At 43.2% G+C, this 24,687-nt stretch overlaps 2 protein-coding genes across 13 annotated transcripts in view; one reads left to right on the top strand and one right to left on the bottom strand.

Moving 5' to 3' along the window:
• RAB9A (RAB9A, member RAS oncogene family) lies at nt 1-20,449 on the top strand. Of its 12 annotated transcripts, none has more exons than XM_074966882.1 (4): nt 307-325; nt 10,080-10,112; nt 19,071-19,124; nt 19,227-20,448. In XM_074966882.1, the coding sequence occupies exon 4, from the start codon at nt 19,261-19,263 to the stop codon at nt 19,864-19,866; it is 606 nt and encodes a 201-aa protein (XP_074822983.1). In that variant the 5' UTR covers nt 307-325; nt 10,080-10,112; nt 19,071-19,124; nt 19,227-19,260; the 3' UTR covers nt 19,867-20,448. The 12 variants fall into 12 exon arrangements, with proteins under 12 accessions (XP_074823021.1, XP_074822991.1, XP_074822983.1 ...); XM_074966840.1 differs by lacking the exon at nt 307-325 and adding an exon at nt 1,387-1,497 and having other exon boundaries at nt 19,071-19,135; XM_074966875.1 differs by lacking the exon at nt 307-325 and adding an exon at nt 1,387-1,497.
• TRAPPC2 (trafficking protein particle complex subunit 2) overlaps nt 18,664-24,687 on the bottom strand; it is a 19,063-nt gene continuing 13,039 nt past the window's right edge. Inside the window, exon 6 of the transcript XR_012641388.1 lies at nt 18,664-19,912. The gene's annotated coding sequence lies outside the window, so the exon portion shown is untranslated. The remainder of the gene's footprint in view (nt 19,913-24,687) is intronic.

The raw sequence follows: 24,687 nt of genomic DNA on the forward strand, positions 1-24,687 counted from the left end.
AGGATGGGTAGGAGGCACAGGGATGGAGGGTTAGGCACTAATCAGCAGTGTTGCTGGTGGGCAGGAGGGAGCTGATGGGGGCTGCAATGTATTACTGTGCTCTTTGGCAATGTACATTGGTCAACTCTGGCTCCTTCTCAGGCTCAAGTTGGCCACCCCTGGTCTAAAACAAGACGCTGGTGGATGAGACAAACAAGCAGAGCACAGTGGAGTGTGAGGAAGACAGGATAACAAAATAAGAAGCTGGGGAAAGGTCTGTGGACTGAAACCCTGATGATACAACTCGGTGCTGCCCACACAGCCAAACTTCAAGACTAGAATGAAGGTGAGTCCATTTCGGCCTGAATTAGCAACTGAGCACAGGGGAAATAAGAATTTTAATCTGAGTGCCAGGCTGCTACGTCTGGGTTGCTGATGACTCAATGTTTTTTTCTCAACAAAGATAAGTCTGCAAACTTTTTTTATTTTAAAAAAACATTTATTGAAGTGATTCATGTATAAGTAAATGATCTGATGACCGAGACAGAGCAAAAGACATAGCATAAAAGCGCTGTGTCACCCTCACAAACAGATCAGGGCTATTGGGAGAACAAGAATCTGCACAAAGGCAAACAGTTGTAAAAGTAAAGCAATCGGGGCAGTGTGGCTGGGATGCCTCCCCAGTGCTCGTGACCCGTGTGGTCTGGCAGTCAGGATAGGATCTTCCCCTCCTTCAGCGGCCTGGACGACTGCTTCTCATCGACTGATCTGGAGGCTTCACGCAGCGGCTGCGCTCTGCAATGGCCTTAGCCTTGCTGGTGCTGCAGCCTCCAAAAGCAGGGAACAAGACCTTGGAAAAGGGAGCAGCTCTGACACCCTGCAGCGACAGACTCAATTGCGGGGAGAGGGCGGGGGCTGCTGTGGGCGTGAGTGAGCGGTGGGGGGGGGCAGGGGAGGAGTGTGTGCGTGGGCTGGGGGAAGGGGGTCTGTGGCGGGGGGCAAGGATGGGCAGGGGGCCAGCTCGGGCTGGTGTGTGTGGAGGGGGGGGAGGTGGGCTAGTGGCGGGGGGAAGAGGAGCTAGCAGTGAGCGGTGTGCATGGCGGGGAGGGGCCGTGGGAAGGAATGGGGGAACAGGGGACATGGCTGGGGACCGGCCGGCCGCGCAGCTCAGTCCCGCTGAGGGGGGCCTGGGCGGGGCAAGCGCGAGCGACGGCACCGGGTGACTGAGGCTCCAGTGGACGGGGGGGGGCGCCGTCAGGCGGGCACCAATGATCGCAGTTTGGGGGCGGAGCCTCCTGCCAGAGAGGCGCGCGGGCCCCGCCCACAGCAGCGCCCCAGCCTGGGTGGGCGGGGAGTGAGCGCGGGGGGGGTCTGCGGCCGGCCCGGGTCACGTGACCTAGAGGCCCCACCCCCGCCGCCGCCATGTTGTTTCTCCCTCCCGTACCAGCTGGTGGGTGCAGAGGCGGGACGGGAGCTGCGCAGCTCCGGTGCCGACATCAGCGGCGCCTCCCCCGGCAGGTAACAGCGCGCGGAGCCTCGTCTCGAGCCGGGGCCGGGAGGTGGCCGCGCGGGACGGGGCCTCGGGGCGGCCCGGCAGGTGCAGGCGGCCCCCCCCCCCCCCGGCACCCTTCCCCCCTCGGGGTTCGCTCCTGGCCCGGGCCGCTGCCTCCCTGCGCTGCGGGGCGGGCGGTGTCTGCGCTTGTTGCCTGCCGGGGGTCGGGCTGGGAGCCCCCTCCCCCCACCTCTCACTTGCTCTCCCCGGGTTTCCGGGTCTGGCTTGTGGCCGCGGCCGTCGTGGCCCCGCGCGCGGTTTTCCCGGGTCCGGGCCGGGGGTGAAGGGCGCTGCCGGGGGGGCGCTGGCTGTGGAAACAAGCAGTTCAAGATGGGGACCGGGAGTCAAGCCGCTGATCAAACTTCTTCTGCGCTGTAATGAAATGTGGCGTGATTAGCGATCGCGTGACTGTGGGACGGATCCCTTTCCCTCCAGGGCGCTTTCTCAGCGCCGGTTGAAATCACCAGCCTGTCTCAGGTTAACTCGGTTTCTGCGGGGTGCTTTCCTTGTCCCCTTAGCACCTTTCGAAGGGAGATTCCTGTAGTCTGACTGAGAAGGAAGGTCCCTAAACTGTGTGGCTTGAAAAGCTACTTTCCCCCAAGTAACTGTAAGGGCAAGGCTGATCTTAAGTAGGTAATTACCGAGATGGGAAATGCCAGTAGCTTACATGCTACCGGCAAGCAGGAAGCTCCCTGGCTAGCCTGGGGGACACAGCTTCAATTTGTGGTGAATTGTAAGCCTTCATTTAAAAACTCCCTTTCTAAATGTAAGAATGCAGTGTCATCTTTTTGACTCTGCGTACACTTACAACCCCAATAACAATTTCGCTGCTGTTCAAAATCTAGTGTCAAGTACTGAATCTGCCAGCATCCACTTTGGTTTCATACTTAAATGATGTCACTTTCATACAATTGCTGCTTCAAAAAAACCTATGAGCAGCTTTTGAGGTGAGCACTGGAGAGGGAGTTGCTCACTGGAGTCATATATAGCACCCGTCTAACAGTATAATAGGTAAACTAGATATACATTTAATTATCGATGTTGGCTTCACAGAGAATTTGGTCTTCACCCTTCCCAGTTCCTATGGAGTTCGGTTTGCTTTTTAAAATACACTTATTAAGGGGCAACTTTAGCTAATAGGTAGGTCTTGTGATAAGTTCTAAAAGTGGTTAGATCCCAACTCCAAAGTGGGTCGTGAATTCATCTTAATGGGGTTGGCAGGGACAGTGTTAGACTTATTGGGGTCTGGGGTTGAAGCAGAAGCCTGAGCAACTTAGCTTTGTGGGGCCCTGGGCAATTGCCCTGCTTGCCATCTCCTGATGCCAGCCCTGATTCTAGAGCAACACAGTGCATAGGGACATGTAGTAATTTTGTTGTCAGAAGGGGGTCACAGTGCAATTAAATTTGCGAAATGCTGATCTAGCTGACAGAGAACACTGTGTTAGCCAGAGTTACTAAGAAAAGGAAGTGACATCCCAGGGCAAGAAATTATCAGGCACAGAGAGAATCAGGTGATGTGTGGGCAGCAGAGTGGAGGCAGCTGCTGAGAAGTGGATTGCAAAGGAAATACCAGGTAGCAGGTCTCATGGATGGCTGTAGCTAGAGCCTGGGAGATATGGGGTCAGGTGGAGTTGTCCTAGAAGAGAGACTGTTTTGGTAGGGCTGAGGAAGGTAAAACATCCCAGTAGGGAGGTAGTTGTGCATCCACATGGAATGGGAGATGCGCAGGTGGGCCATGAAAAGTAATTGTAATCAGCAGAGCAGGGAACAAGACAGAGAAGAAACCACAATAGAGTTGCCATGGGAGAGGCTCAGGTAGCCTGTCACACATGTGATAAGCTGTCCAGCAGAGGATGTGAACTATCAGTACAGCAAAGCAACAGGGAAACAATGCAGAAGGGCAACCTGACCAGTGAATTGCACCCAGGGATGGAGGTAGATTAAATCTGAGACCAAGGGCCTATAGCATTGTCTGCAAACTACCTTGCACCAGTTTAATTAAATCAGGTTAGTTAAAAATCTGTGTGGATGCTGTTATTTGTTACCTTAAACCTGTTCTTAATTGATATAAGAAACTGAAATAAACCTGTTTTAAATTGAAATAAGGGCTCGCCTACACATGGAGCTATTTGGGAATAGTTATTCTGAACAATGCTGTGTGGACACTTAATTTGGAATGTGTGCCCACACGAGGAGTCATTCTAGAATAGTTAATTAAAATTGAAGTAGGGTGTGGATTTAAATGTCTTTTAAGTGTAGACAAGCCCTAAGTTGTCGACAAAGTGTTTTGCACAAGTTTTAACTAAATTGGTTTAAAGTAATAACTTTTATTTTAAAGTCTTGGTTGAGAGACATGAAGTTGAAAGTACTCTTAGGGTATGTCTACACTACGAAATTAGGTCGATTTTATAGAAGTGGATTTTTAGAAACCGATTTTATACAGTTGATTGCGTATGTCCGCACTAAGTGCATTAAGTCGGCGGAGTGCGTCCTCACTACTGTGGCTAGCATCAACTTACAGAGCAGTGCACTGTGGGTAGCTATCCCACAGTTCCTGCAGTCTCCACTGCCCATTGGAATTCTGGGTTAAGCTCCCAATGCCTGATGGGGCAAAAACATTGTCGCAGGTGGTTTTGGGTACATGTCGTCAGGCTCCCCTCTCTTCCTCCGTGAAAGCAACGGCAGACAATCATTTCACGCCTTTTTTCTTGGGTTACCCGTGCAGATGCCATACCACAGCAAGCATGGAGGCTGCTCAGCTCACCGTCACCATACATCTTATGGGTGCTGCTGGCAGATGCGGTACTGCATTGCTACACAGCAGCAGCTCCTTGCCTTCGCGGCAGATGGTGCAGTAGGACTGATAGCTGTCGTACGTCTCCTGGGTGCTCCTGGCAGACCTTGGTGAGGTCGATCAGGGATGCCTGGAAAGACATGACTGTTCTCCTCTTAGAGCACCGAATGGGAGCCAGAGAGTCCAGGTCATTCTCTTCCTTAAGTTTCGTCTCATGGAGATTCAGTCCTGCCTGGAATATCATGCGAGCTGGAGGCTTCTGCCTCAGGTTGCTCTCCCAACCGGCAGCACCGTGCGGTCGCACCTACCCCTTGCTCCCATGGCTCATGAAGTCTGGACAGTAGTAAGGAGCAATTCAACTGTAGGCTGAGCAAGTGCAGAATGGTGGTAGAATGTGCCTTTGGATGTTTAAAAGCTCGCTGGCGCTGTTTGCTGACTAGGTTAGACCTCAGTGCAGCCAACATTCCCATTGTTATTGCTGCTTGCTGTGTGCGCCGTAATATCTGTGAGAGTAAGGGGGAGACATTTATGGCGGGGTGGAAGGTTGAGGCAAATCGCCTGGCGTCCAATTTTGAGCAGCCAGACACCAGGGCGATTAGAAGAGCACAGCAAGGCGCGCTGCACATCAGAGAAGCTTTGAAAACCAGTTTCATGACTGGCCAGGCTATGGTGTGACAGTTGTGTGTGTTTCTCCTTGATGCAAACCCGCCCCCTTTATTGATTTTTAATTCCCTGTAAGCCAACCACCCTCCCCCCTTCGAAATAAAGTAACTGTTGTTTTGAAACCATGCGTTCTTTCTTTAAAAAAAAAAAAAAAAAGAGATAATGGACAAGGTAGCCTGGGTGGGGTGGGGAAGGAGGGAAGGACAAGGCTACATTGCTTACTGTAACCACACTAAAGATCCGACTGTTTGAATGACAGCCTTCTGTTGCTTGGGCCATCCTCTGGAGTGGAGTGGCTGGGTGCCCGGAGCCTCTCCCGCCGTATTCTTGGGTGTCTGGGTGAGGAAGCTATAGAACATGGGGAGGAGGGTAGGCAGTTATACAGTGGATGCAGCGGGGGTCTGTGCTCTTGTTGGCTTTCCTGCAGCTCCAACAGATGCTTCATCATGTCCGTTTGCTTCCCCAACAGATGCTCCCCCTCAGCATCTCATCCTGCCTCCACTCTTTGTGCTCACTTAATTCTTTCCTGGGCTCTGCCACTGAATGCCTCCATGCATTAAGCTGTGCAGGAGGACTGCTTGAGCGTGGAAAACATGTCATCGCGAGTGCGTTTTTTTTGCCTTCTAATCTGCAATAACCTCAGGGACGGAGATGATGGGGGACCGTAGAAACGTTCTACGCTCTACGATTCTGGGGGGACTGCATGGTCACCTGAGCACTGCATGGTGCTGCTGAGTTTGCCAGGCTGACCAAACAGGAAATGAAATTCAAAAGTTCCTGGGGCTTTTCCTGTGTACCTGGCTCATGCATCAGAGTTCAAAGTGCTGTCCAGAGCAGTCACAATGGAGCACTCTGGGATAGCTCCTGGAGGCCAATACCGTTGATTTGTGTCCGTACTACCTCAAATTAGACCCAGCAAGGTCGATTTTAGTGCTGCTCCCCTTGTCGGGGAGGAGTACAAAAGTCAATTTTAAGAGCCCTTTAGGTCAGTGGAACGGGGTTGGTTGTGTGGACGCAGTAATTTTTAAATCGACCTAACACAGCTAAGTTCAACCTAACCCAGTTGTGTAGACCAAGCCTTAGTGTACCAATAGCCAAGAATGCATTCCTGGGATAGCTTATTGCTGTTGGGCTGTGGCTTTAAGCATTATGGCTTATGGTTATAAGGATCATTTTTAAAAATCAAAATAAAGGGGGCTGGGGAGGCTAACAAGGTATTTCCAATCTGAAAAGTAGTTCATAGTAGAAGGGTTAGAGAACGTAGTAGGGGAAAGGGTTATAATAATTAGTACTGGCCAAAATTTGGAATTTCAGGTTTCTGGGAAATGTCAACATTTTGAAATTTCTTGTGACCTAGAGATTCTGAAAAAAAAAATCATTGAGAAGATTAAAACTGTTGCCATGTGGGCTGCTCTAGGCCTAGGGGGTCTGGGATCCCAGAGCTTCTAAACTCCCGGGCTAGCTGGCTCCCAGCGCTGTCTGACTCCTGCAACCTGGGGAGCCTGCTGGCATGGAAGTCCAGCTCAGTGGCAGGGAGTCTGGAAGCCCTTAGAGCTGCAACATGGGTTGGGGCTCTTGGAGCTTCTGGATCCATGCTGCAGTGCTGGGAGCCTAGACCCGGAGAGCCATGGCTTGACCCAGTCTTCCAATTCTGGCAGGAGGGAGCCCCAGGAGCCGTAGCTGTGCTGTTGCTCAGAAATTCCAGGCTCTCAGCTCCATGACAGGGAGCCTGGAAAGCCTGAGACACCTGCTCAAGTTGCCATTTTCAGGGCTTCCAGGTACCCTTGTGCAGAGCTGAGAGCCAAGCCTCAGTTCAAGCCAGGGCTTCCAGGCTCTGCTGCAGGAACTCTAGAAGCCCGGGGTCCCTGACTATGGAGCAGATCGGCTCGTGGGGCTGCTGTGGACTGCAGACTCCTGATACTCACATGAGCCAGCTGGGAATCAGGCATGCTTCCATCAAACCCCTGCCTGCAATTCAGAGAGAACTTATTGAACCTGAAGTGTTTTTCCATGAAACATTTCAGGTTCCATGAATCAGCATTTCACAGTGAAACTTTCATCTGAAAATTTCAGACCTGCTCTAGTTAGACACTTTTTCTAGTCTATTCTTGTATTTTGAATATGTTTTAAAATGTAACTAAAGGGTCACACTTGGGGCCCCATCTCCCTCCTTTCAGTAATAATGGTTCCAATTATAACCCTCACCCTAGTTCAGGGCCCTGAACAAGTCTGTTGCAAATAAATACATAAATTGAGGGCCACAAGCTGTCATGTTCTTTCCCTAGAGCACCACCTCCTGCTACTCCTTTTACTCAGAAAGTACAAGTTTAAATTGGTCAAACACCTGTGAAGCTTGGTGGTTTCTTTGGCACTACTCATATTACAACTTTTAACTGAAATTGTAATCCGTTAATGGCATAGTGGACTATAAACACAGTTGCCTTTATATACCACATTATTCTTAGTATTATAGTTAGTGGTTTTGCACCAGACAAAGGCTCAGCAAGGCACACAATTGTCTTCCTGCAGGATAAAAATGGATGATTTAAACAAATTATAAAATAAAAGTATTTAAATACTTTTAAAAAGTAAACCTATTTAAAATGACAAGCTGTATAAGGCCTAAATTTACAATAATCTATTAAAATAATTAAATATGAGGCCACAGATATGTACTGCTTGATTTTAAAGTTCTCAGACCATTGAACTTATGGAAGTCACTGACTAAGCACCTGGAACCAAGGCCTGTTGACGTGCTAAACCAGCTTTTGAAGTAGTAGTCTCTTCTGTGGCTGCAGAAAGAATCTTTTTCTCCACTTCAGTTTATTCAACTAGTTCAGTTCATTGATTAGTTCATTCAAAATTAAGAAATTGAGTGGGAATTGAAAAAGCAGGAATGTTTTTCTTCCAGACTATGAATAAAAACTAGGTGTGAGGATAAGAACTACTAATTTAATATCTGAAAGACATGATGACCAGAAACAATCACTTCAATTCACTACTGACAAATAATGATTCCTTTGTTTAATAAATCAATTTTTTAAGGGCAAAGCATGTTTATATAAATATTTTTATTGTGTATCCTGCACATTTAAGGTAGTTTAATTTCATACAAAAAACATCCTGTGTTTGCACACTTTTAATTGTACTCCAGTTTCCATCCAAATAGAACTTGACACAAATCATTAGCAAAAAATTAATCTAGTAAATAAGAAATGCATCATTCACCATTTTCTAACATAAAAATGTAAAAAGTAAGAATCTAACTACATTAAGCTATATAATAGTGTATTGTCCTGGTTATCAAAAAGTACCCGTTTTAGTGTAAAGGATATATTTAGTTGCAAATCAACATGTTTTAAAGGTTACCAACTAATGAGAATTAACCTTTCTTTAGGAAAGAAAACCTTAAAAAGTACAATTGAAATCAAGATTTAAATCTTGATTTCAATTGTTTTCTGCTTGCCTTTTTAAATAATGATTAAAATCAGTGATTTAAATTGGTCCACTCTGTCTTCCTGCAGCCTTATTTTCTGGCCACGTGATTAGGAGGGCCTGTGTAATCAGCTGCGTGGTTGGACAACCATCAGCATTGTTTCATGTGCTGATGGTACCACTCTATATACACATTCTCCCTGCATTCTATCCTTTGCAGGGGTAGTATGGGATAGCGGCTCTCCTTTTCAGTTAGAGTGCACTGATATGAACATGATTAGGCAGCACGGTAGGCATGGAAACAAATATTATTTATCTGTATTGTAGCCATATCTGTAGTCCCCAAACAAGATTTGATGATCTATTATGCTAGATTCTGTACAAAAATGCATACTTGTCAGCCATTATTTGATGAAAAGTGGGCACCAATTCTCATTATTTGTACCAAGAGTATAGGAAGGTCATAAACTGGTCACAAAGACACTTTTACTTGTAGTGTGGATTAGGCTTCATATATTCAACTACTAGAATTTCTCAAGCAGTGAATTTTATTAGATATCTTTCATCCTGGCTTCAGTATCTATAAAGCAGTCGGGCTCCTTCTCAAGTTCATTTGCACTTAAAAAGGAAAGCTAATTAGTGGTTTTCCTGGATCCCTATTTGGTTTTTGTTTTGTTTTTTTTTAATAAATTTTAGAAATCCCCAGCTACCTTCAATGGTGCAGTAGCCAGACTACAGAAGGGCCTAGGAACTACAGGATTTGGCATATGCTGTGTATTTTCTATAGTGTCTTTGCTACAATGTTGCATTCTCCAGTCTGCCAGCAAATGAAAATGTTTGACAAATTTGTAAATAAATCAAACTAAATGTAAAACCCTTAATTCAATATAAAGACTGTGAATTTAAATGTTCAAGCCAAGAAACTTTAAATGAAAAGCTCCTGAGGTACTGTACGTATTGTATATATTAAAGCATCCACTTAACAGCAAAAAGATGCAAATTTATCACAGTCTAAAGATGCAGTATTCACAAATGTTGCATTTTATTAAAAATACAGACAAGGTTTCCCCCAAAATTTTAGTGAAGGTTGAGGACATACCTAGAAAAATAGTTTCTGTGAGTCACAAAACTGTGTGTGTGTTTGGGGTGGGGGACATTTTAAATTCCTTTTTTTTTGGTTTTGTAGTCAAAATCAAATGTGGTATAAGTTCACTATTTGATATGACCTTTTTCTGGGGACTATCCTGCAGGGGTTTGGAATTCAATGATCTAATCTTTTTCCATGTCATTCCTGTTATTTACTCTAGATTAATTTTAAAGATGGAGGGGAGGCTTAAGAAAAGAGTCTTGTGTATGGCTTTTCATAGTAGGTTTTCTTGTTTTGGGGCTTCCTTTTTGAGAGGGGCATGACAATGAATCTTGTATTATATATTCACAAAACTGTTCTAGAAAAACTGATTTGTGTATCTATCTATCCATCCTTAAACCAATTGGTATGCTGTGTGTTGGTGATGATATGAACTATCAGAGTAAATGTGCACGTACAATCTCTTGATATATTACAAGTTGCTATTTTATGCTTAGCTACTCTTAAAGCAAAATTGGCTAAAACAAATTGGTTACACGTATTGCAAATTAATGTCTCCTCATTTGCAGATGCTGAATGATGATTTAAGCTGAACAATCAAGGTAAATGCTTTTTGATGTAATATTGCAGTGTTGTTGTTGCTGTATTGGTCCCAGGATATTAGAGACACAAGGTGGGTTAAAGAGACAAGCCCTCAAGTTACACAGACCTGAAGAGCTCTGTATAGCTTGAAAGCTTGCCTTTCACCAAGAGAAGGTAGTCCAATAAAAGATAGTACCTCACTCGCTAGTCTCTCTTGACATATGTTGATTTCTTTGCGTATGCAGTTATATATCATAAATGTTAACTGTGTTCGAAAACAAAATATAAATTCTGTAGAGTTCAAAACAGGTAAAAAGAATACCAGTTGGCTAATCTAAATACTAGAACATTAAACAGAGTGGGAGTAATTTAGACCCATTATTTTAATCATTTGGGTTTTTAAAATTGAAATTTGAAAACTTGTGCTATTGTGACTTTAGATTAAAAATTTATAACAAACTAAGATGCTGGGTTTTTAAAAATGCCTCTACTTAGAAGGATCTTACATGAATTTTATAAAACTTAATGTGGAAAAACAAAACAAAATATTGAAAATTATAACCCTGATTCTGCAAAACCATGTAAGTAACTATGTAACTTTAATCACATAATAGTCAGTTGTGGAAGCATCTGGAGTATCAGGTTCTAATATTGTATCTTTATGAAACTTTCCTTAGTGACATAAAATCTTAGTCACTTCAGAACAAACTTGTGTCAGTGTTAACAATGAAAAGTTAATTTAGACTTTCAGTACATTTAACAAAGTTATTGTGAGCTTTTTTATTCACCCAGGCTAAAAATTTCAAAAATAGGAGCCCCCTAAACTGAGGCTTTTAGAACTATATTTAAGAATTGTCTGTACATGAGATTATTCTGGAATAACTCCATCTGTGGACACTCTTTATGGCACTGAGTACCATCTGGTTTAGCTTAATCCAAAAGTGGGTTAAGCAAAACCTGAACAAGGCACTCAGGAATGGCTATTGCTCTTCAGTTTCACATCCTACCTTGAAAATTAATTCAGATTAAGTGTAGACAAACCCTTAAACACCTGAATGATTTAGGAATAAAAATTCCATTTACTGCAGGCTGCAAACCCTGATGGAGGAGTACTGCCTGGTTAAAGCTGAAATGCTTCAATTGACTTGAAGTCCAGTATATCAGAAGGTGGCATTGATTGTAAATATGGCAAAGGCTTATTTGCTTATCAGTGTGTGTTTTAAGTTTGTGTTCTCACAGTAAGGATGTTAAAGAGGTTTTAAGTTATGAAACCTTAGTAGAGAAAAATCTCTGTGAAATCAGGGAAACTTAAATAAAAATACAAAGCATCCACTTTAGCAATTCAAGGCTATGAAATGGGAAGAAAGACATGACTTTAAAAATCCATGATTTTTAGCTGCTGTGTTTAAAAAAAATCCTTAGTGTGTCTGAGTCCCTCTTTTCTACACAGATGCAATAAATATGGGCACTAGCAAAGTGTCGTGAAGTGATCTGAAAATGAGATTTTTTTCACTGATGTATTTGTTAGTCTAATGTGCTGTTACTGTAAAGCCTAGTTAACTGATAAAGTAACTTGTAATTAACAAAGGAGGAGGAGAAATATGGAACCATGGTACAAGCTGTAGCTAAGTTGGTTTATAACTAGAAAACATAGACATGATCCTACAGAGACTTTTCATGAAGTCACATGCAGGGCCGGATTAACTCTCCTGTGGGCCCGGGGCTATTAGATTTTGTGGGGGCCCTGTATACAAGTCTTTTTCCTAATTTAAAACAAAATAATCAAATTATGGCATCGAGGCTATTAATGCTATACTAAACTTGCCTTTTAATTAACATAATGCAGTTCTGTGGTTACATTTCAGTCTTAAAACATGTAGAATATAGTTAATTCAAAATAGCCTACTTCTTACCTAAGAACAGCTGTTATATTAGTTTCTTTGTGGGAGGGAGTTTGGGTGCAGGAGGGGGCTCCAGGCTGGGGCACAGTGTTAGGGTACGGGAGAGGGTGTGAGGTGCAGGCTCCGCCCAGGAGGTGCTTGCCACAGGCCAGGGTGGATTTGATTGAAATCAAATTGATTTAAATCATGATTTAAATCACTAGTCAGGAAGACTCGATTTAATCATGGATTTCTACATAAAAGTGAAAAGGAGTACTTGTGGCACCTTAGAGACTAACAAATTTATTAGAGCATAAGCTTTCGTGAGCTACGCTCACTTCATAAAAGTGCATTCTTGTTGGTTGTTATAACTTTAATACATATTCTTCACAGCTCACAGATAGATGTAGGTTTCATTTTTAGAAGGTACACACTATACATTTTTAAGTGATTTATTTTGAAAACTTTTCAGATTATTTTTTCAGCTATATCAGAAAATGAATGATTATTTGGTTATTTCATTTACCAAAGGTAATTGAAGCAGATATTTATGAAGTCACTGGTAGGTGAACCATCTCCAATTCAACAGGTTAATTATTAATATTTGGAGGATTTTCTTGCCATGCTGTATTAGGAGGAGAATATCACCAGACAGACATTTTAATTGTTTTATTTAACTAAAACAATAACATTATGTATTCTGGATTTTTTTCTTCAACAGCAAACATAGATTTTAACAACAAGCATATAAATTTTTGATTTTAGTTAAATACTCAAATTTTTTAAAATCACATTTGTTTTTGTTAAAGTTAACTAAAATAGTTAAATGAAATATTAAAAAAAAAATTAAATCGACTATGTCAGCCAGGTCAACATGAGAAACTTAAAATATTGGCTTCTGCAGCTAACTCAGTCATCTTCACCTTCATTTTCCTGTTTGTTCATAATCTGGAAAAGAAAAACAAGCTTTCCTGCTTTTTCAGATCCCAAACAATTTCTCAATTTGGAATGAATTAGTCCAAAGGAAGAAAATATTCTTCCTGCACCAGCAGAAGAAGCTACTGCTGTTAAAAGTGAGATTATCACTTCAACAGTGTCTGAATCCAAGTGCTTAAGTGACTTCCACCAGTTCACTGGTGTGACTTTCTTTAAAACCTCATCAGCAAATATATATTTCTTGAATGGTTCTTATTCCCAAACTGGGTCTCTTTTACAGGCTGCTGCCATTTTAGGTTTCCCCTTCTAGTGAGAGAATGGTATGATAGAGCTCAAATCAATGAAGGCTACAGTCAGACCTCAAGACTTCTGGAATATGCTGCTCTAACAGTTTTGCTTTTGATTCTACTGCCTATCCCTCCCTTCTCACATTTATCTCCAGACGACTTCTCTTTGTCCAGATCTATTCCACCCCCAACAATCTTCTATTCATTGAACTTTTTGAAACTTTGCACTTTTAGAGAGAGGTAAGGGATTGACTCTGTGTACACAAGTTTGTGGAGGGACAATAAGGTTGAGGTCTGTTATTTCTTACCTCTATATATTTATTTATTTAAAAACATTTTTTGCAGTTAACAAGCATGTTATCTCTGGAGACACAAATCCACAGTTTGAGAACTGCAAAATTAAACATCTCTGATGGTATCTTATAGACTAAGCACTGAGTCCCATTGGATAGATAGATTTAACCTAAATAATCTATACAGAAGCCCATGGAACCCCATAAGATTGGGTTCCTAATCCATGAACTACTGGAACTCATTTACAAAACTTTTCTTAAACATTACATGAATAATTGTCTTTTACTATAGAATTAGAATTTATAATCCCTATCCCATGATGAGATATATTTGAGCTATAATGTATCTTAATTAAAACTATCTTTAGATAGGTGTTTTCCTCAAAAAGCATTTTATCAAAAAAATCATTGATTTTTATCCTCCCTGCCACAGGCAGCTCCCGGGTGGCAGAGCAGCAGGGCTCAGGCAGGTTGCCTGCCTGCCATAGCCCCATGCCGTTTCTGGAAGCGGCTGGCTGCTGGCATGTCCCTGCACGCCCCTGGCGGCAGGGGGACACTGTGTCTTCGTGCACTGCCTGCAAGCACCACTGCTCCAGTTCCTGGCCAATAGGAGCTGCAGGGATGGTGCTGGGGGTGGGGAGCAGTGTGCAGAGCCGCCCTCCTCTCCCCTTCCCACCACGAGCCACAGAGATGTGCCAGCAACCGGCCGTTTCCGGGAGTGGCATGGGGCCACAGTATGAAGGCAGCCTACCTGAGCTCTGCTGCGTGGCTGGACTTTTAGCAGCCTGGAGATCGCAATCGACTGACAGAGGCTCCAGGATCGACCAGTCGATCGCGATCGACGGGTTGGTGACCACTGAATTGTATATAATTATGGATTTATTTTTATGGGGGCCTCCCTTAGCCCGAAGCCCTGGGCTGCAGCCCCTAGAGCACCTGCATTAATCCGGCCCTGGTCACATGCGAGTAGTTTCATAAACTTCAGTAGGCTTCTTGTGTAGTTATGCATTGCTCAACATCTTTGCAAGATCATGGCTATGGTTGCATATTTACTAGGATGTAAAAGTTTGTGAAAGAAAATTGGCCACTCTACTACTAATTTCTTGTTAAATGACATTTTAAAAATATTAGTGTACTCTAACCTTGTACATATGTCCAGGAGGGCACCACTGCAGTGTTGCTTATCTTCAAATAGTGTAGTCCAAGGATGAATACATTTATTCATCTTGCTGTGGACAAAACTTTATAGGCAGTGGCTACCTTCTTTTCTCTAGTTTTGAAATCCTTTCTGCATTAAGGCTCCCAGTTTTTACCGAACTTCGGGCATTTAAAAAAAATTTTCTTACTCTAGATAGGGCCTGTAAGACTGAGCATTACAAAAAAGTGGGAACTGTAGATGGAAGGAACCAGAGCACACCTGAAATTCCAGGAGTCTGGTACAGGCCTTGATTCTACATCAGCACATTGTCATGTGATATGTATGCCAGTTTATAGCAGCTCTCAATTCTGTAAAAGCAGCTCTGTTTTCAGGTGATATGTATGCCAATTAATAGTAGTAATTAAAACAAGTGGGACATTGTTCTTCATCAGAGAGATGGGGTGGGTGAGGTAATATTGTTTATTGGACCAACTTCTGTTGGTGAGGGAGAAAAGCTTTTGAGCCAAACAGAGCTCTTCTTCAGATCTATTACCTCACCCGCCTTGTGTCTCTCATATCCTGAGACCTACATGGCTACAACTACACTGCATACTGCACTTTAGGGAGGAAGGAAGAAAGACTAAGTGGGCCATATAAAGGGAAAACCCTCCAGTGACTGAGTGGAGAATATCCTAATGCCTTTCCAACTCTGACTTTCTAGACAGGTGCTTATTTTGCTGAACTAGTTTGACCTTTCCTAATTGTCATACATTTATGGGGATAGTGGGTAGATTGGTATAGGAACCTTAGGCCATGTCTACACTGTGGGTACTAAAGCCGCATAGATATGGTGGGGTAGGTATGCTGGCATAACCCCATAGTGTAGATACAGCCTACAGCAATGGAGGTGGCTTTTCTGTTGCTGTAGGATCACAGCCTTCCCAAGCCCTACATCTTTGCGGGTATCTAGGTTGATGGAAGCATTCTTCCATTAATTTAGCTGAATCTATGCTGGGGGTTAAGTTCGCATGGCTATTGTGCTCAGAGGTGGGAATTTTTCACACCTGAGTTCTGAAGCTGTGTCGAATTAAAACTTAAGTGTGGAGTGGGCTTTCAGGTTAGGTAGCTTAGGTTGCTGTTAGAAATGTTTCTATGACTTCTTTTGTGTTTAAATTGACAATTATAACACTTCTGGAAGCTTTTTTACAAGTCTGGATGATGCTGAGGAAAACATGCAGGCAGCCAAACTATACCAGCCTTCCGATTCTTGCTAGCAGCAGTGCTGAGCCAACAGTGCAGGAGCTTGCTAAAATTCTGAATGTAGATGTGGCCTCAGTACTTTGAATCCAGTTAAATATGTTGAGTACAAGAAGTGTGAGACAAACATTGTAAATGTTTCCATCAAGGTTTTGTAGTGGACAGAATAAGGTCTGGTAGAGCTCACACATTTGCAGCTGTTGTGGCTGAAGATGTTTCTGCAAGCAGGGTGAATTGGCTCACGTAGAGAATGCAGTCTTCAATAGAAAAAGATAGACCCATAACTGTTTTTAATGAACTTCTGCTCCTTAGGGCATTCTGTGCCAAAATAATAAAAATTCTGCACACAATATTTTAATATTCTTCAAAATCTGCAAATTTTATTTGTCAAATAAATGTGGAGGCTCCAGCAGGGCATTGGGGAGCACAGGCCACTGGCTGCACAGAGATGGGAGATCACTGTGCAGCTCTCTTCCCTGCCCCAACCCCGAAAACACGGACTCAGTGGTGAGGCTGCACCCAGCCCTGACCCAGTGCAAGAACCGGGCCTGCCAGAGAAACACCCCTTGGCCCTGCCCCTCCCTGTGGGTAGGCAAGCTCAACAAGGCAGAGGCTTAGTGTGGGGGGGATTCAGGAGTGGTTTGAGAGGGTTCTGTTTGGGGCAGTCTGGGTGCGGGAGGCTCAGTGAGGAATCCAGGTGCGAAGGGGATCTGGATGCACAGGGGATTGTTGGGGGATTCTGAGTACAATGGTAATGGGACTCTGCAGGGGGTCCAGGTGTAGCTGGTTGGGGCTTAGTGGGAGGGGCCCAGATGCAGGGGGAGTGGGGCTCAGTGGGGTGGGGATCCAGGTGCAGCTGGTTGGGGCTTGGTGGGAGGGGGATCCGGGTGTGGGTGGCTTGTCGGGGTGGTCCAGTGCAGGGGGACTGGGGCTCATAAGGAGGGGTTCTGAGTGCAGGGGGGTTCGGCTCGGCAGGAGAATCTGGGTATGGGTGGGTCTGGATGCACGGGAGTTGGGCAGATGGGGGAACAGCTCCCTGTAAAGGGATCCCTCCCTCCTGCAACTAAGGGAAGGGGGGGAGGAGAAGGGGGAGTTTGCAGAGCTTCCTGCAGCTGGGGGAGAAATCAGGGGGTAGGTCTGACCCAGCTCCGGATGCCATGCAGGGGAAGAGGAAGTCCTGTCCTGCCCAGCCAGGACTAGCAGCTGACCTCGGCGCACGGTAGGAGCCACGAGCCAGGTCTTCCCCAGTCCTGCCTCACAGTGATGTGCCTCTCTGCCAGCTGCCCAGGGCACCCAAAACATACTGCTGGGTAGGGTTGCATAACTGCTCTTGTGGCTTGCCTTTGCTTCCCCATCAGAAAATCATTTTTCTGCACATAAATTCGCATTAAGTCATAAATTCTGCACATGCAGTGGCACAGATTTCCCAGAGGAGTGAACTTCAGTCTATATACAAAATGGAAACACTGAGGGTAAAGCGTGGAATGAGAAGATTGAAGAAAACTGTTCTTCTGGTGGTTCACATTTTGCTGCAGTTTAAAATAAGAAAATAGAGCAGAACAGATATGTTTGGTTTTATATTTCTTGCTTCTACAATGAAGCTTCCACTGTTTTTGGCAAATTAATGTAAGATAAATGAATTTTGGTGCTAACTGAAACGAGGGACTAAAAGTGGCTAGATAATAATGAAGTCAGGAACTCTCCAAATGCCTGGCTTTATCCCTATCTTCCCCCTCAGGGTTTTCAATGAATGTAAATTATGACTTATTGCATATTATGGTCTTTAGCTAGACCAAATTGACACCTGTCTTGCAGACTAACTCTGGTGGTTTTGTAAAGTGGACAGGCTTCCACTATTTCCTGGGAAGAGATTTTCAAAAATATCCAGTAAGTGAAAGAAGGAGTTCAAACCCAGTCTCTAGAAGTGACTAATCAGTGTGCTAATTCATACAACCCCACAGACTATAGTTTGAAGAAGAAACACTTTATAACCTTGTCAAAGTTCAGAGCAATGGCACCTATAGTCTCTCTCTCTATGGTCCAGTGAGGGCACCCACTCTTAGGCTTCTGGCTCCCTAGCCATCACCTCTCTTGAGTGTAGACATGCATCTCTCTCTCCCTCCTGACAAAGGTATTTCCAGGCTGCACAACTCCCTATCTAAACTGTGAATTCCTCATTAAAGTCAGAATGTGTAAGTAGGCCTGCCTTTTTTTCTCCTCAGAGATGGTAAACCGTACAGTTGTCACAGTTAAGTTACCTGTGGCAAGCCCATGCCCATTTATTCTGAAGGTAAAAGCATTACAGAGAAAAGATATCAAAACAATAAAAGAACCTACACGTGCTAATAAGCTTACTGGAGATCACCCCAAGTCCAACAAGGGTTCAGGCAGGTGAACGGTCCTTCAAGCCCCACATGTGTTTTCAAGTTCATAACTCCTTTTGCTCAGAACAAGAACACCATGAATCTGAGTTACTTCTTTATGCCGTTTGGCCCTTTCGATCCTGGGAATAGGTAATTTGCAGACAAAGATCCCCTTCCCAGGGCAAGCCGCCTACAAAGATCAGGTCCAGAGGTGGGTGGGCATTTGCATTTCCCTCCTCCCAAGTATTTCCTACTCAACAGTTTCTTAGCTCATTGTTTAAAAGAGTCCTTTGAAATTCATAACACTTTCCAAGGTTTACATTAGTCATGTCTCCTAGACAAGTTACATACAGTCCCACAATAACACACATCATTTGCATTTCTAATATAATGAGCTCCTCAAATATTTTAACTTTAACTTTATTGAATTAAGTTTGTCCAGGATATTACAGGAAATTGCCCCATCTGTCACAAACCTCATTTGAGATTAAAAAAAAGAACTAGATAAGTTCATGGAGGATAGACCCATCAATGGCTATTAGCCAGGATGGGCAGGGATGGTGTCCCTAGTCTCTGTTTGCCAGAAGGTGGGAATGGGTGACAGGGGATGGATCACTTGATGATTACCTGTTCTGTTCATTCCCTCTGGGGCATCTGGTGTTGGCCACTGTTGGAAGACAGGATACTGGGCTAGATGGACCTTTGGTCTGACCCAGTATGGCCATTCTTATGTTCTTATCCAGTGGGAAGCGTGCTACTTTTAGACACTTTTAAAAATTATGAACATATTTAGTCAATTCCTTCTTTTCTTTTTTGCATTTAAGGTTTAGTGAGCAATGGAAATCCTCAGTGACTTGGGCCTAACACTTTATTTATGGGTAATGCATGAGTATGTGAACAATTCAATATTTAACAAAATAAGTTGTCTATATCACAAGGGAAAAATGTTCGTTCTGAACAGGGTCTCTCTCATGTTACAGGACTCAGAAATCAGGAGGATCCGTTTCAACAACAATGGCAACAAAATCGTCGCTCCTTAAAGTAATACTCCTAGGTGATGGTGGAGTCGGGAAGAGTTCACTTATGAACAGATATGTCACTAACAAGTTTGATACACAGTTGTTCCACACAATAGGCGTGGAGTTCTTAAATAAAGATTTGGAAGTGGATGGACACTTTGTTACAATGCAGATATGGGACACGGCAGGTCAAGAACGGTTCAGGAGCTTACGGACTCCTTTCTATAGAGGTTCTGACTGTTGCCTTCTAACTTTCAGTGTAGATGACTCTCAAAGCTTCCAAAACTTGGGTAACTGGAAAAAAGAATTCATTTACTATGCAGATGTCAAAGAGCCTGAAAGTTTTCCTTTTGTGATATTGGGTAACAAAGTTGACATAAATGAAAGGCAAGTGTCTACAGAAGAAGCCCAGGACTGGTGCAGGAACAACGGCAACCATCCCTATTTTGAGACTAGTGCAAAAGATGCCACTAATGTTGCAGCGGCCTTTGAGGAAGCTGTTCGAAGAGTTCTTGCTACTGAAGACAGAACAGATCACTTGATTCAGACAGATACAATAAATCTTCACCGGAAGCCTAAACCCAGTTCATCTTGCTGTTGACTGTTAGATATTTTTTTTTTGCCAATAAAGTTCTGACAGACTTACCCTAAAAATAAGAAAAGGAGTAATAGCTCAAATATAAGTGGGTTCCACCCTAATATTATTAAAATATAACATTCTGCTGCTTTACTGGGGGGTAGGGGCGGGCTTCCATTCAGTGAGTGATTTTCTTACTGAAATCTTCTGTTTAGAAAGGTGTCAGCTAAAAATGTTCATTTAATACAAATGTGTAATTTGCAAAGTTAACAAATCAAATGATAAATACTTAAATGTAATTCAGAGGAACTTGAAAGTTCTAGAAGCACTACTTTTAGGGTTTTTTTTTCTGTAATTCAAATGCAAGGAACAAATTTTATATGTATGTATATTTTTATGAAATTAGTATTCCATTTTTGGTTCACTAAAACCCATTTCATAACAATAATGCTAAATATTAAAGAACTTCAGTCTCATTACATTCCTTTTGATCTGAGTGGTACTTCATCTCTAATGTGATTTTTTTTTTTTAATTCTATATAAACCTTTAGATTTCTGCTATTAAGTACCTAATGTGACTAGAACTACTGTAGATTTTAAGGTGGGAAATAAACCTCCTGCATACTTAAATGTCTGCGTGTTTTCCCTTCATCTGCTCTTCTAAAGCCTTGTTGAATTTTGCCAACAGGTTACTTAAAGCTGCATTTGCACCATACAGCTAATGAGACACGTCATGCTAGGAACTTGATGTGTGGCTGAAAACTGACTTGTATGCAACTGAAGTATCCCCTCCGTTCACAGAGCTGCTCCTTGTGCAGAAGCAGGGCTTCATCTGCTTACATAAGCAGCAAATAAGTTTTTACTCCTGTTATCCTTGTAGAGCTAATGAATCCTGTTCTCGTTCTCGTTCTCTCTCTCTCTCTCTCTTAGATCGACATGGGCAATAACAGAACTTCTTAAATTTCAGTCAGTTACATCCCCAAACACAGGTACATCTGTTCCTGAGGGCATAGCTTGCAGTGTGGAACCTTTTATTAGTGGTGACCCTGCTTGACTGCCAAATCCCATTATAAATGTCCAGTGCTGGCAGTTACAAAATCATCTATACTAAAAAACTGAACCCACTTGTTATAGATGTATGTTCAATACAGTAAAATAGAACCTCATGCTGTTAGTAAGTCACTTTCTAAAAAGAATTGTACCTTTAACTTTCTTACTATTAAATATATGCCTTTTCTTAACTTTCTGGGATAGTGATGTAGAAGAAATGTTAGCATGTAAATGGTTCTTCTTAGGCTTGGAAGATCATAGAATATCAGGGTTGGAAGGGACCTCTGGAGGTCATCTAGTCCAACCCCTTGCTCAAAGCAGGACCAATCCCCAACTAAATCATCACAGCCAGGACTCTGTCAAGCCTGACCTTAAAAACCTCAAAGGAAGGAGATTCCACCACCTCCCTAGGTAACGCATTCCAGTGCTTCACCATGCTCCTACTGAAAAAGTTTTTTCTAATATCGAACCTAAACCTCCCCCACTGCAACTTGAGACCATTGCTTCTTGTTCTGTCATCTGCTACCACTGAGAACAGTCTAGATCCATCCTGTTTGGAACCCACTTTCAGGTAGTTAAAAGCAGCTATCAAATCCCCTCTCATTCTTCTCTTCTGCAGACTAAACAATCCCAGTTCCCTCAGCCTCACCTCATAAGTCATGTGTTCCAGTCCCTGAATAATTTTTGTTGCCCTCCACTGGGCGCTTTCCAATTTTTCCACATCTTTCTTGTAGTGTGGGGCCCAAAACTGGACACAGTACTCCAGATGAGGCCTCAATGTCAAATAGAGGGGAATGATCACATCCCTTGATCTGCTGGCAACAGCCCAAAATGTTGTTAGCCTTCTTGGCAGCAAGGGCATACTGACTCCTATCCGGCTTCTCGTCCACTGTAACCCCTAGGTCCTTTTCTGCAGAAGTGCTGACTAGCCATTCGGTCCCGAATCTGTAGCAGTGCATGAGATTCTTCTGTCCTAAGTACAGGACTCTGCACTTGTCCTTGTTGAAGCTCACCTGATTTCTTTTGACCCAATCCTCTAATTTGTCTAGGTCCCTCTGTATCCTATCCCTACCCTCCAATGTATCTACCACTTCTCCCAGTTTAGTGACATTTGCAAACTTGCTGAGGGTGCAATCCACACCATCCTCCAGATCATTAATGAAGATATTGAACAAAACCAGTCCCAGGACTGACCCTTGGGACACTCCACTTGATACCGGCTGCCAAGTAGACATGGAGCCATTAATCACTACCCATTGAGCCTGACAATCTAGCCAGCTTTCTATGCATCTTATAGTTCATCTCAGTGAGAGAGTTGGAGTGACTTATGGGACTCTTCCTGGATCACAGGTTGATGTCCTAGGGTTAAAAGGTCTTGGAATGTTCTGAAACAGTCTTATGACAGTGTTGGGGCTGCTACTGCTGCCTCATCTGGCAAAGATGACTTTCAGGGGGGAAAGGGATTGCCACTTAGGTCTGTTCTGAGACTGCTACTGACGTCTAGCATAGGAGGGCTGACTAAAACTGCAGATCTAGGCTGAAAAAGTCAGAAGGTTGCTAATCAGAAGAGGAGTGAGGTTCTGGAACAGCTATTCACTAGACGTAGCAGGGGAAAATAACCTCACTAGTCTAATTTGACTATAGGTTTTAATGACAATCTCCAAACAGATCATTGAAAAACAAAGGTTAGCAAACACTGGCAGGTCCACACCTCTAGGTTCCATTTTACTGCCATGGGTGGTCAGAGAAAAGTGGAGGAGGAAGGCAGGCACTCTGCCTTTCATGCCTTTGTGGAAACATGAAGTGGTATGGGACATGTGACCACAACTGACACTACTATTCAATGGGCTCCATCCAGTCTTTAGCCCATGAGTACCTACAGCGTGATCCATGCTGACATATCTGAACTATGCACTTTTGTTAACATTCAAGGATGTACTCAGTAAGTACACTGTCAATGCACTAAAAGGCTGTGTGTGTTTGACCAGGTAACAAAAATATTTAACTATAGTTAGACACCTCAGGAATGGAGGTTGTCTGTAACTCTGAAACGTTCAAAACTCTGAACAAAGCACAGTTTGGGCTCCAGATTCAGCAGCTGCCACTACAGGCCAAGTTTCAGTGGCATCTGAGCTTTCTACTCAGCCCTGGCTGGCATAAGTTTGCAAGCTTTTCCTCTTGCCGGCAGATGGTGTATGTGAGAGAGAGAACAGCTTATCCCCTGGGAGAGCTGGGGGTAAAAAAACAGTGCATCCCCTTCCTGGCAGGGGCAGTGGTGAAAGCAGTGCAGACCCCACTGCTGCTCCGCTGCCTCATGCTGGCAGCCTAGATGTGCTTACCTTGAAGATGCAATGCAGGCAGAGTAGAGTATTTACTTTCTGCCTTTTTTCTCTCCCCCCCCCCCCCCCCGATGCTGCCTGAGTGGTTACTTCTGGTTTCACATAATGTCCAGTAGCCCAGTGAGTCTGTAAATCCAGTGTTTGTATCTTTGAGGTTCTACTGTATACCACAAGAAAAGCCCTGTAGCCCCACAGATGAATTCTCAGCAAGCAAAAGGAACTCTTTAGGCCCCTAAGGCCTCATTCAAACAATGTGGGGGTATTTTATTTTTTAACAAAGCAATGGGGAATTTTAAATCTGAAACAATACATATACAAACTAGCAGTACTGTAGCTATACACTAAAATACTATGACAAATTGAATTTGTCAGCTCATAGTTGATCACTTCTAAAGCAGTTCCCCATTTGCTATGTACGTAAGTTAGAGTGAAATAATTGCTGTTGGAACTTTAGACTCTGGAGTAAAAAGAACAGGTTCAACAAATCAATTGTTTAACATAACTTTATAACGAAGATAAGCTATGTACTAAGAAAATAGTAGGAGCAGCCTATACTGAGAAGTCAGTTTTTCAAATATCTTTGAAATGAGAAATCAGTCTCCCACTATCAAAACAAGACCAGCTGTTTTCCACTTAAACTTTTGAAAAGTCAGTATAAAAAATTAAGTTGTCTTCAGAATCTCCAACTGGTGGTTTCAGATTTTACCTTTTACATCTACTGTGATACAGCAGCCTGTCAAAAAGACAGATCTTCGGTATACAAGTCTATAAGCAACAATGGAGCAAGGATGTCCTCCTGGGGAAAAAAGCCCTCATCTTTTACCACATCAAAAAATGATCTCCTTTCAACTCATTTGTAGTATATATGCAGTTGAAGTGTCCACACCATGCAATGTCAAATAATTTTATTTGAAAGAAACAGCAGGACCTCTTAATATTATCTTCCCGTTTTCCTGGGACGTTTTAGAAATAAGCATAGTTCTTAAATGAGGATTGGATAAATCTACAGCTAAAACAATTTAAATAACCAATTTAAATGGAAAATGCAAAATGTTTTTGAAACAACTAGGTCTTCAGTCACTTGTATGAGGTCTTTCGCATATTTAATAAGCCAATGCTAAGAAATCAGTTTATATAACATGCAAAATAATGGATTACGTGTACTCTAAACTGAACCAAAGTATCTTACAGTTATTTAGCTGTGTATCTGCTTGATATTATGCTATTCATTTTAAAATTATAACTCTTTTGGAATGACAGTATAAAGATACCTGCTTGCAAAAGTTTCTCTATTTTGTAGTGCAGAATAGTAAACAGAATGGTCCAAAATCTGCCTTGCACCCTATCCAACCTCACAAAATAGTTCAAGTTCCATATTCAGGAGGGTGCTTCAACACTCAAATTCTGTTTACCTCAGTGGAACTTAAATATATGATTAAGCGTTGTCCTGAAAAGA

This window comes from Natator depressus, chromosome 1 (assembly GCF_965152275.1).
Source record: "Natator depressus isolate rNatDep1 chromosome 1, rNatDep2.hap1, whole genome shotgun sequence".
Taxonomy (NCBI): Eukaryota; Metazoa; Chordata; order Testudines; family Cheloniidae; genus Natator; species Natator depressus.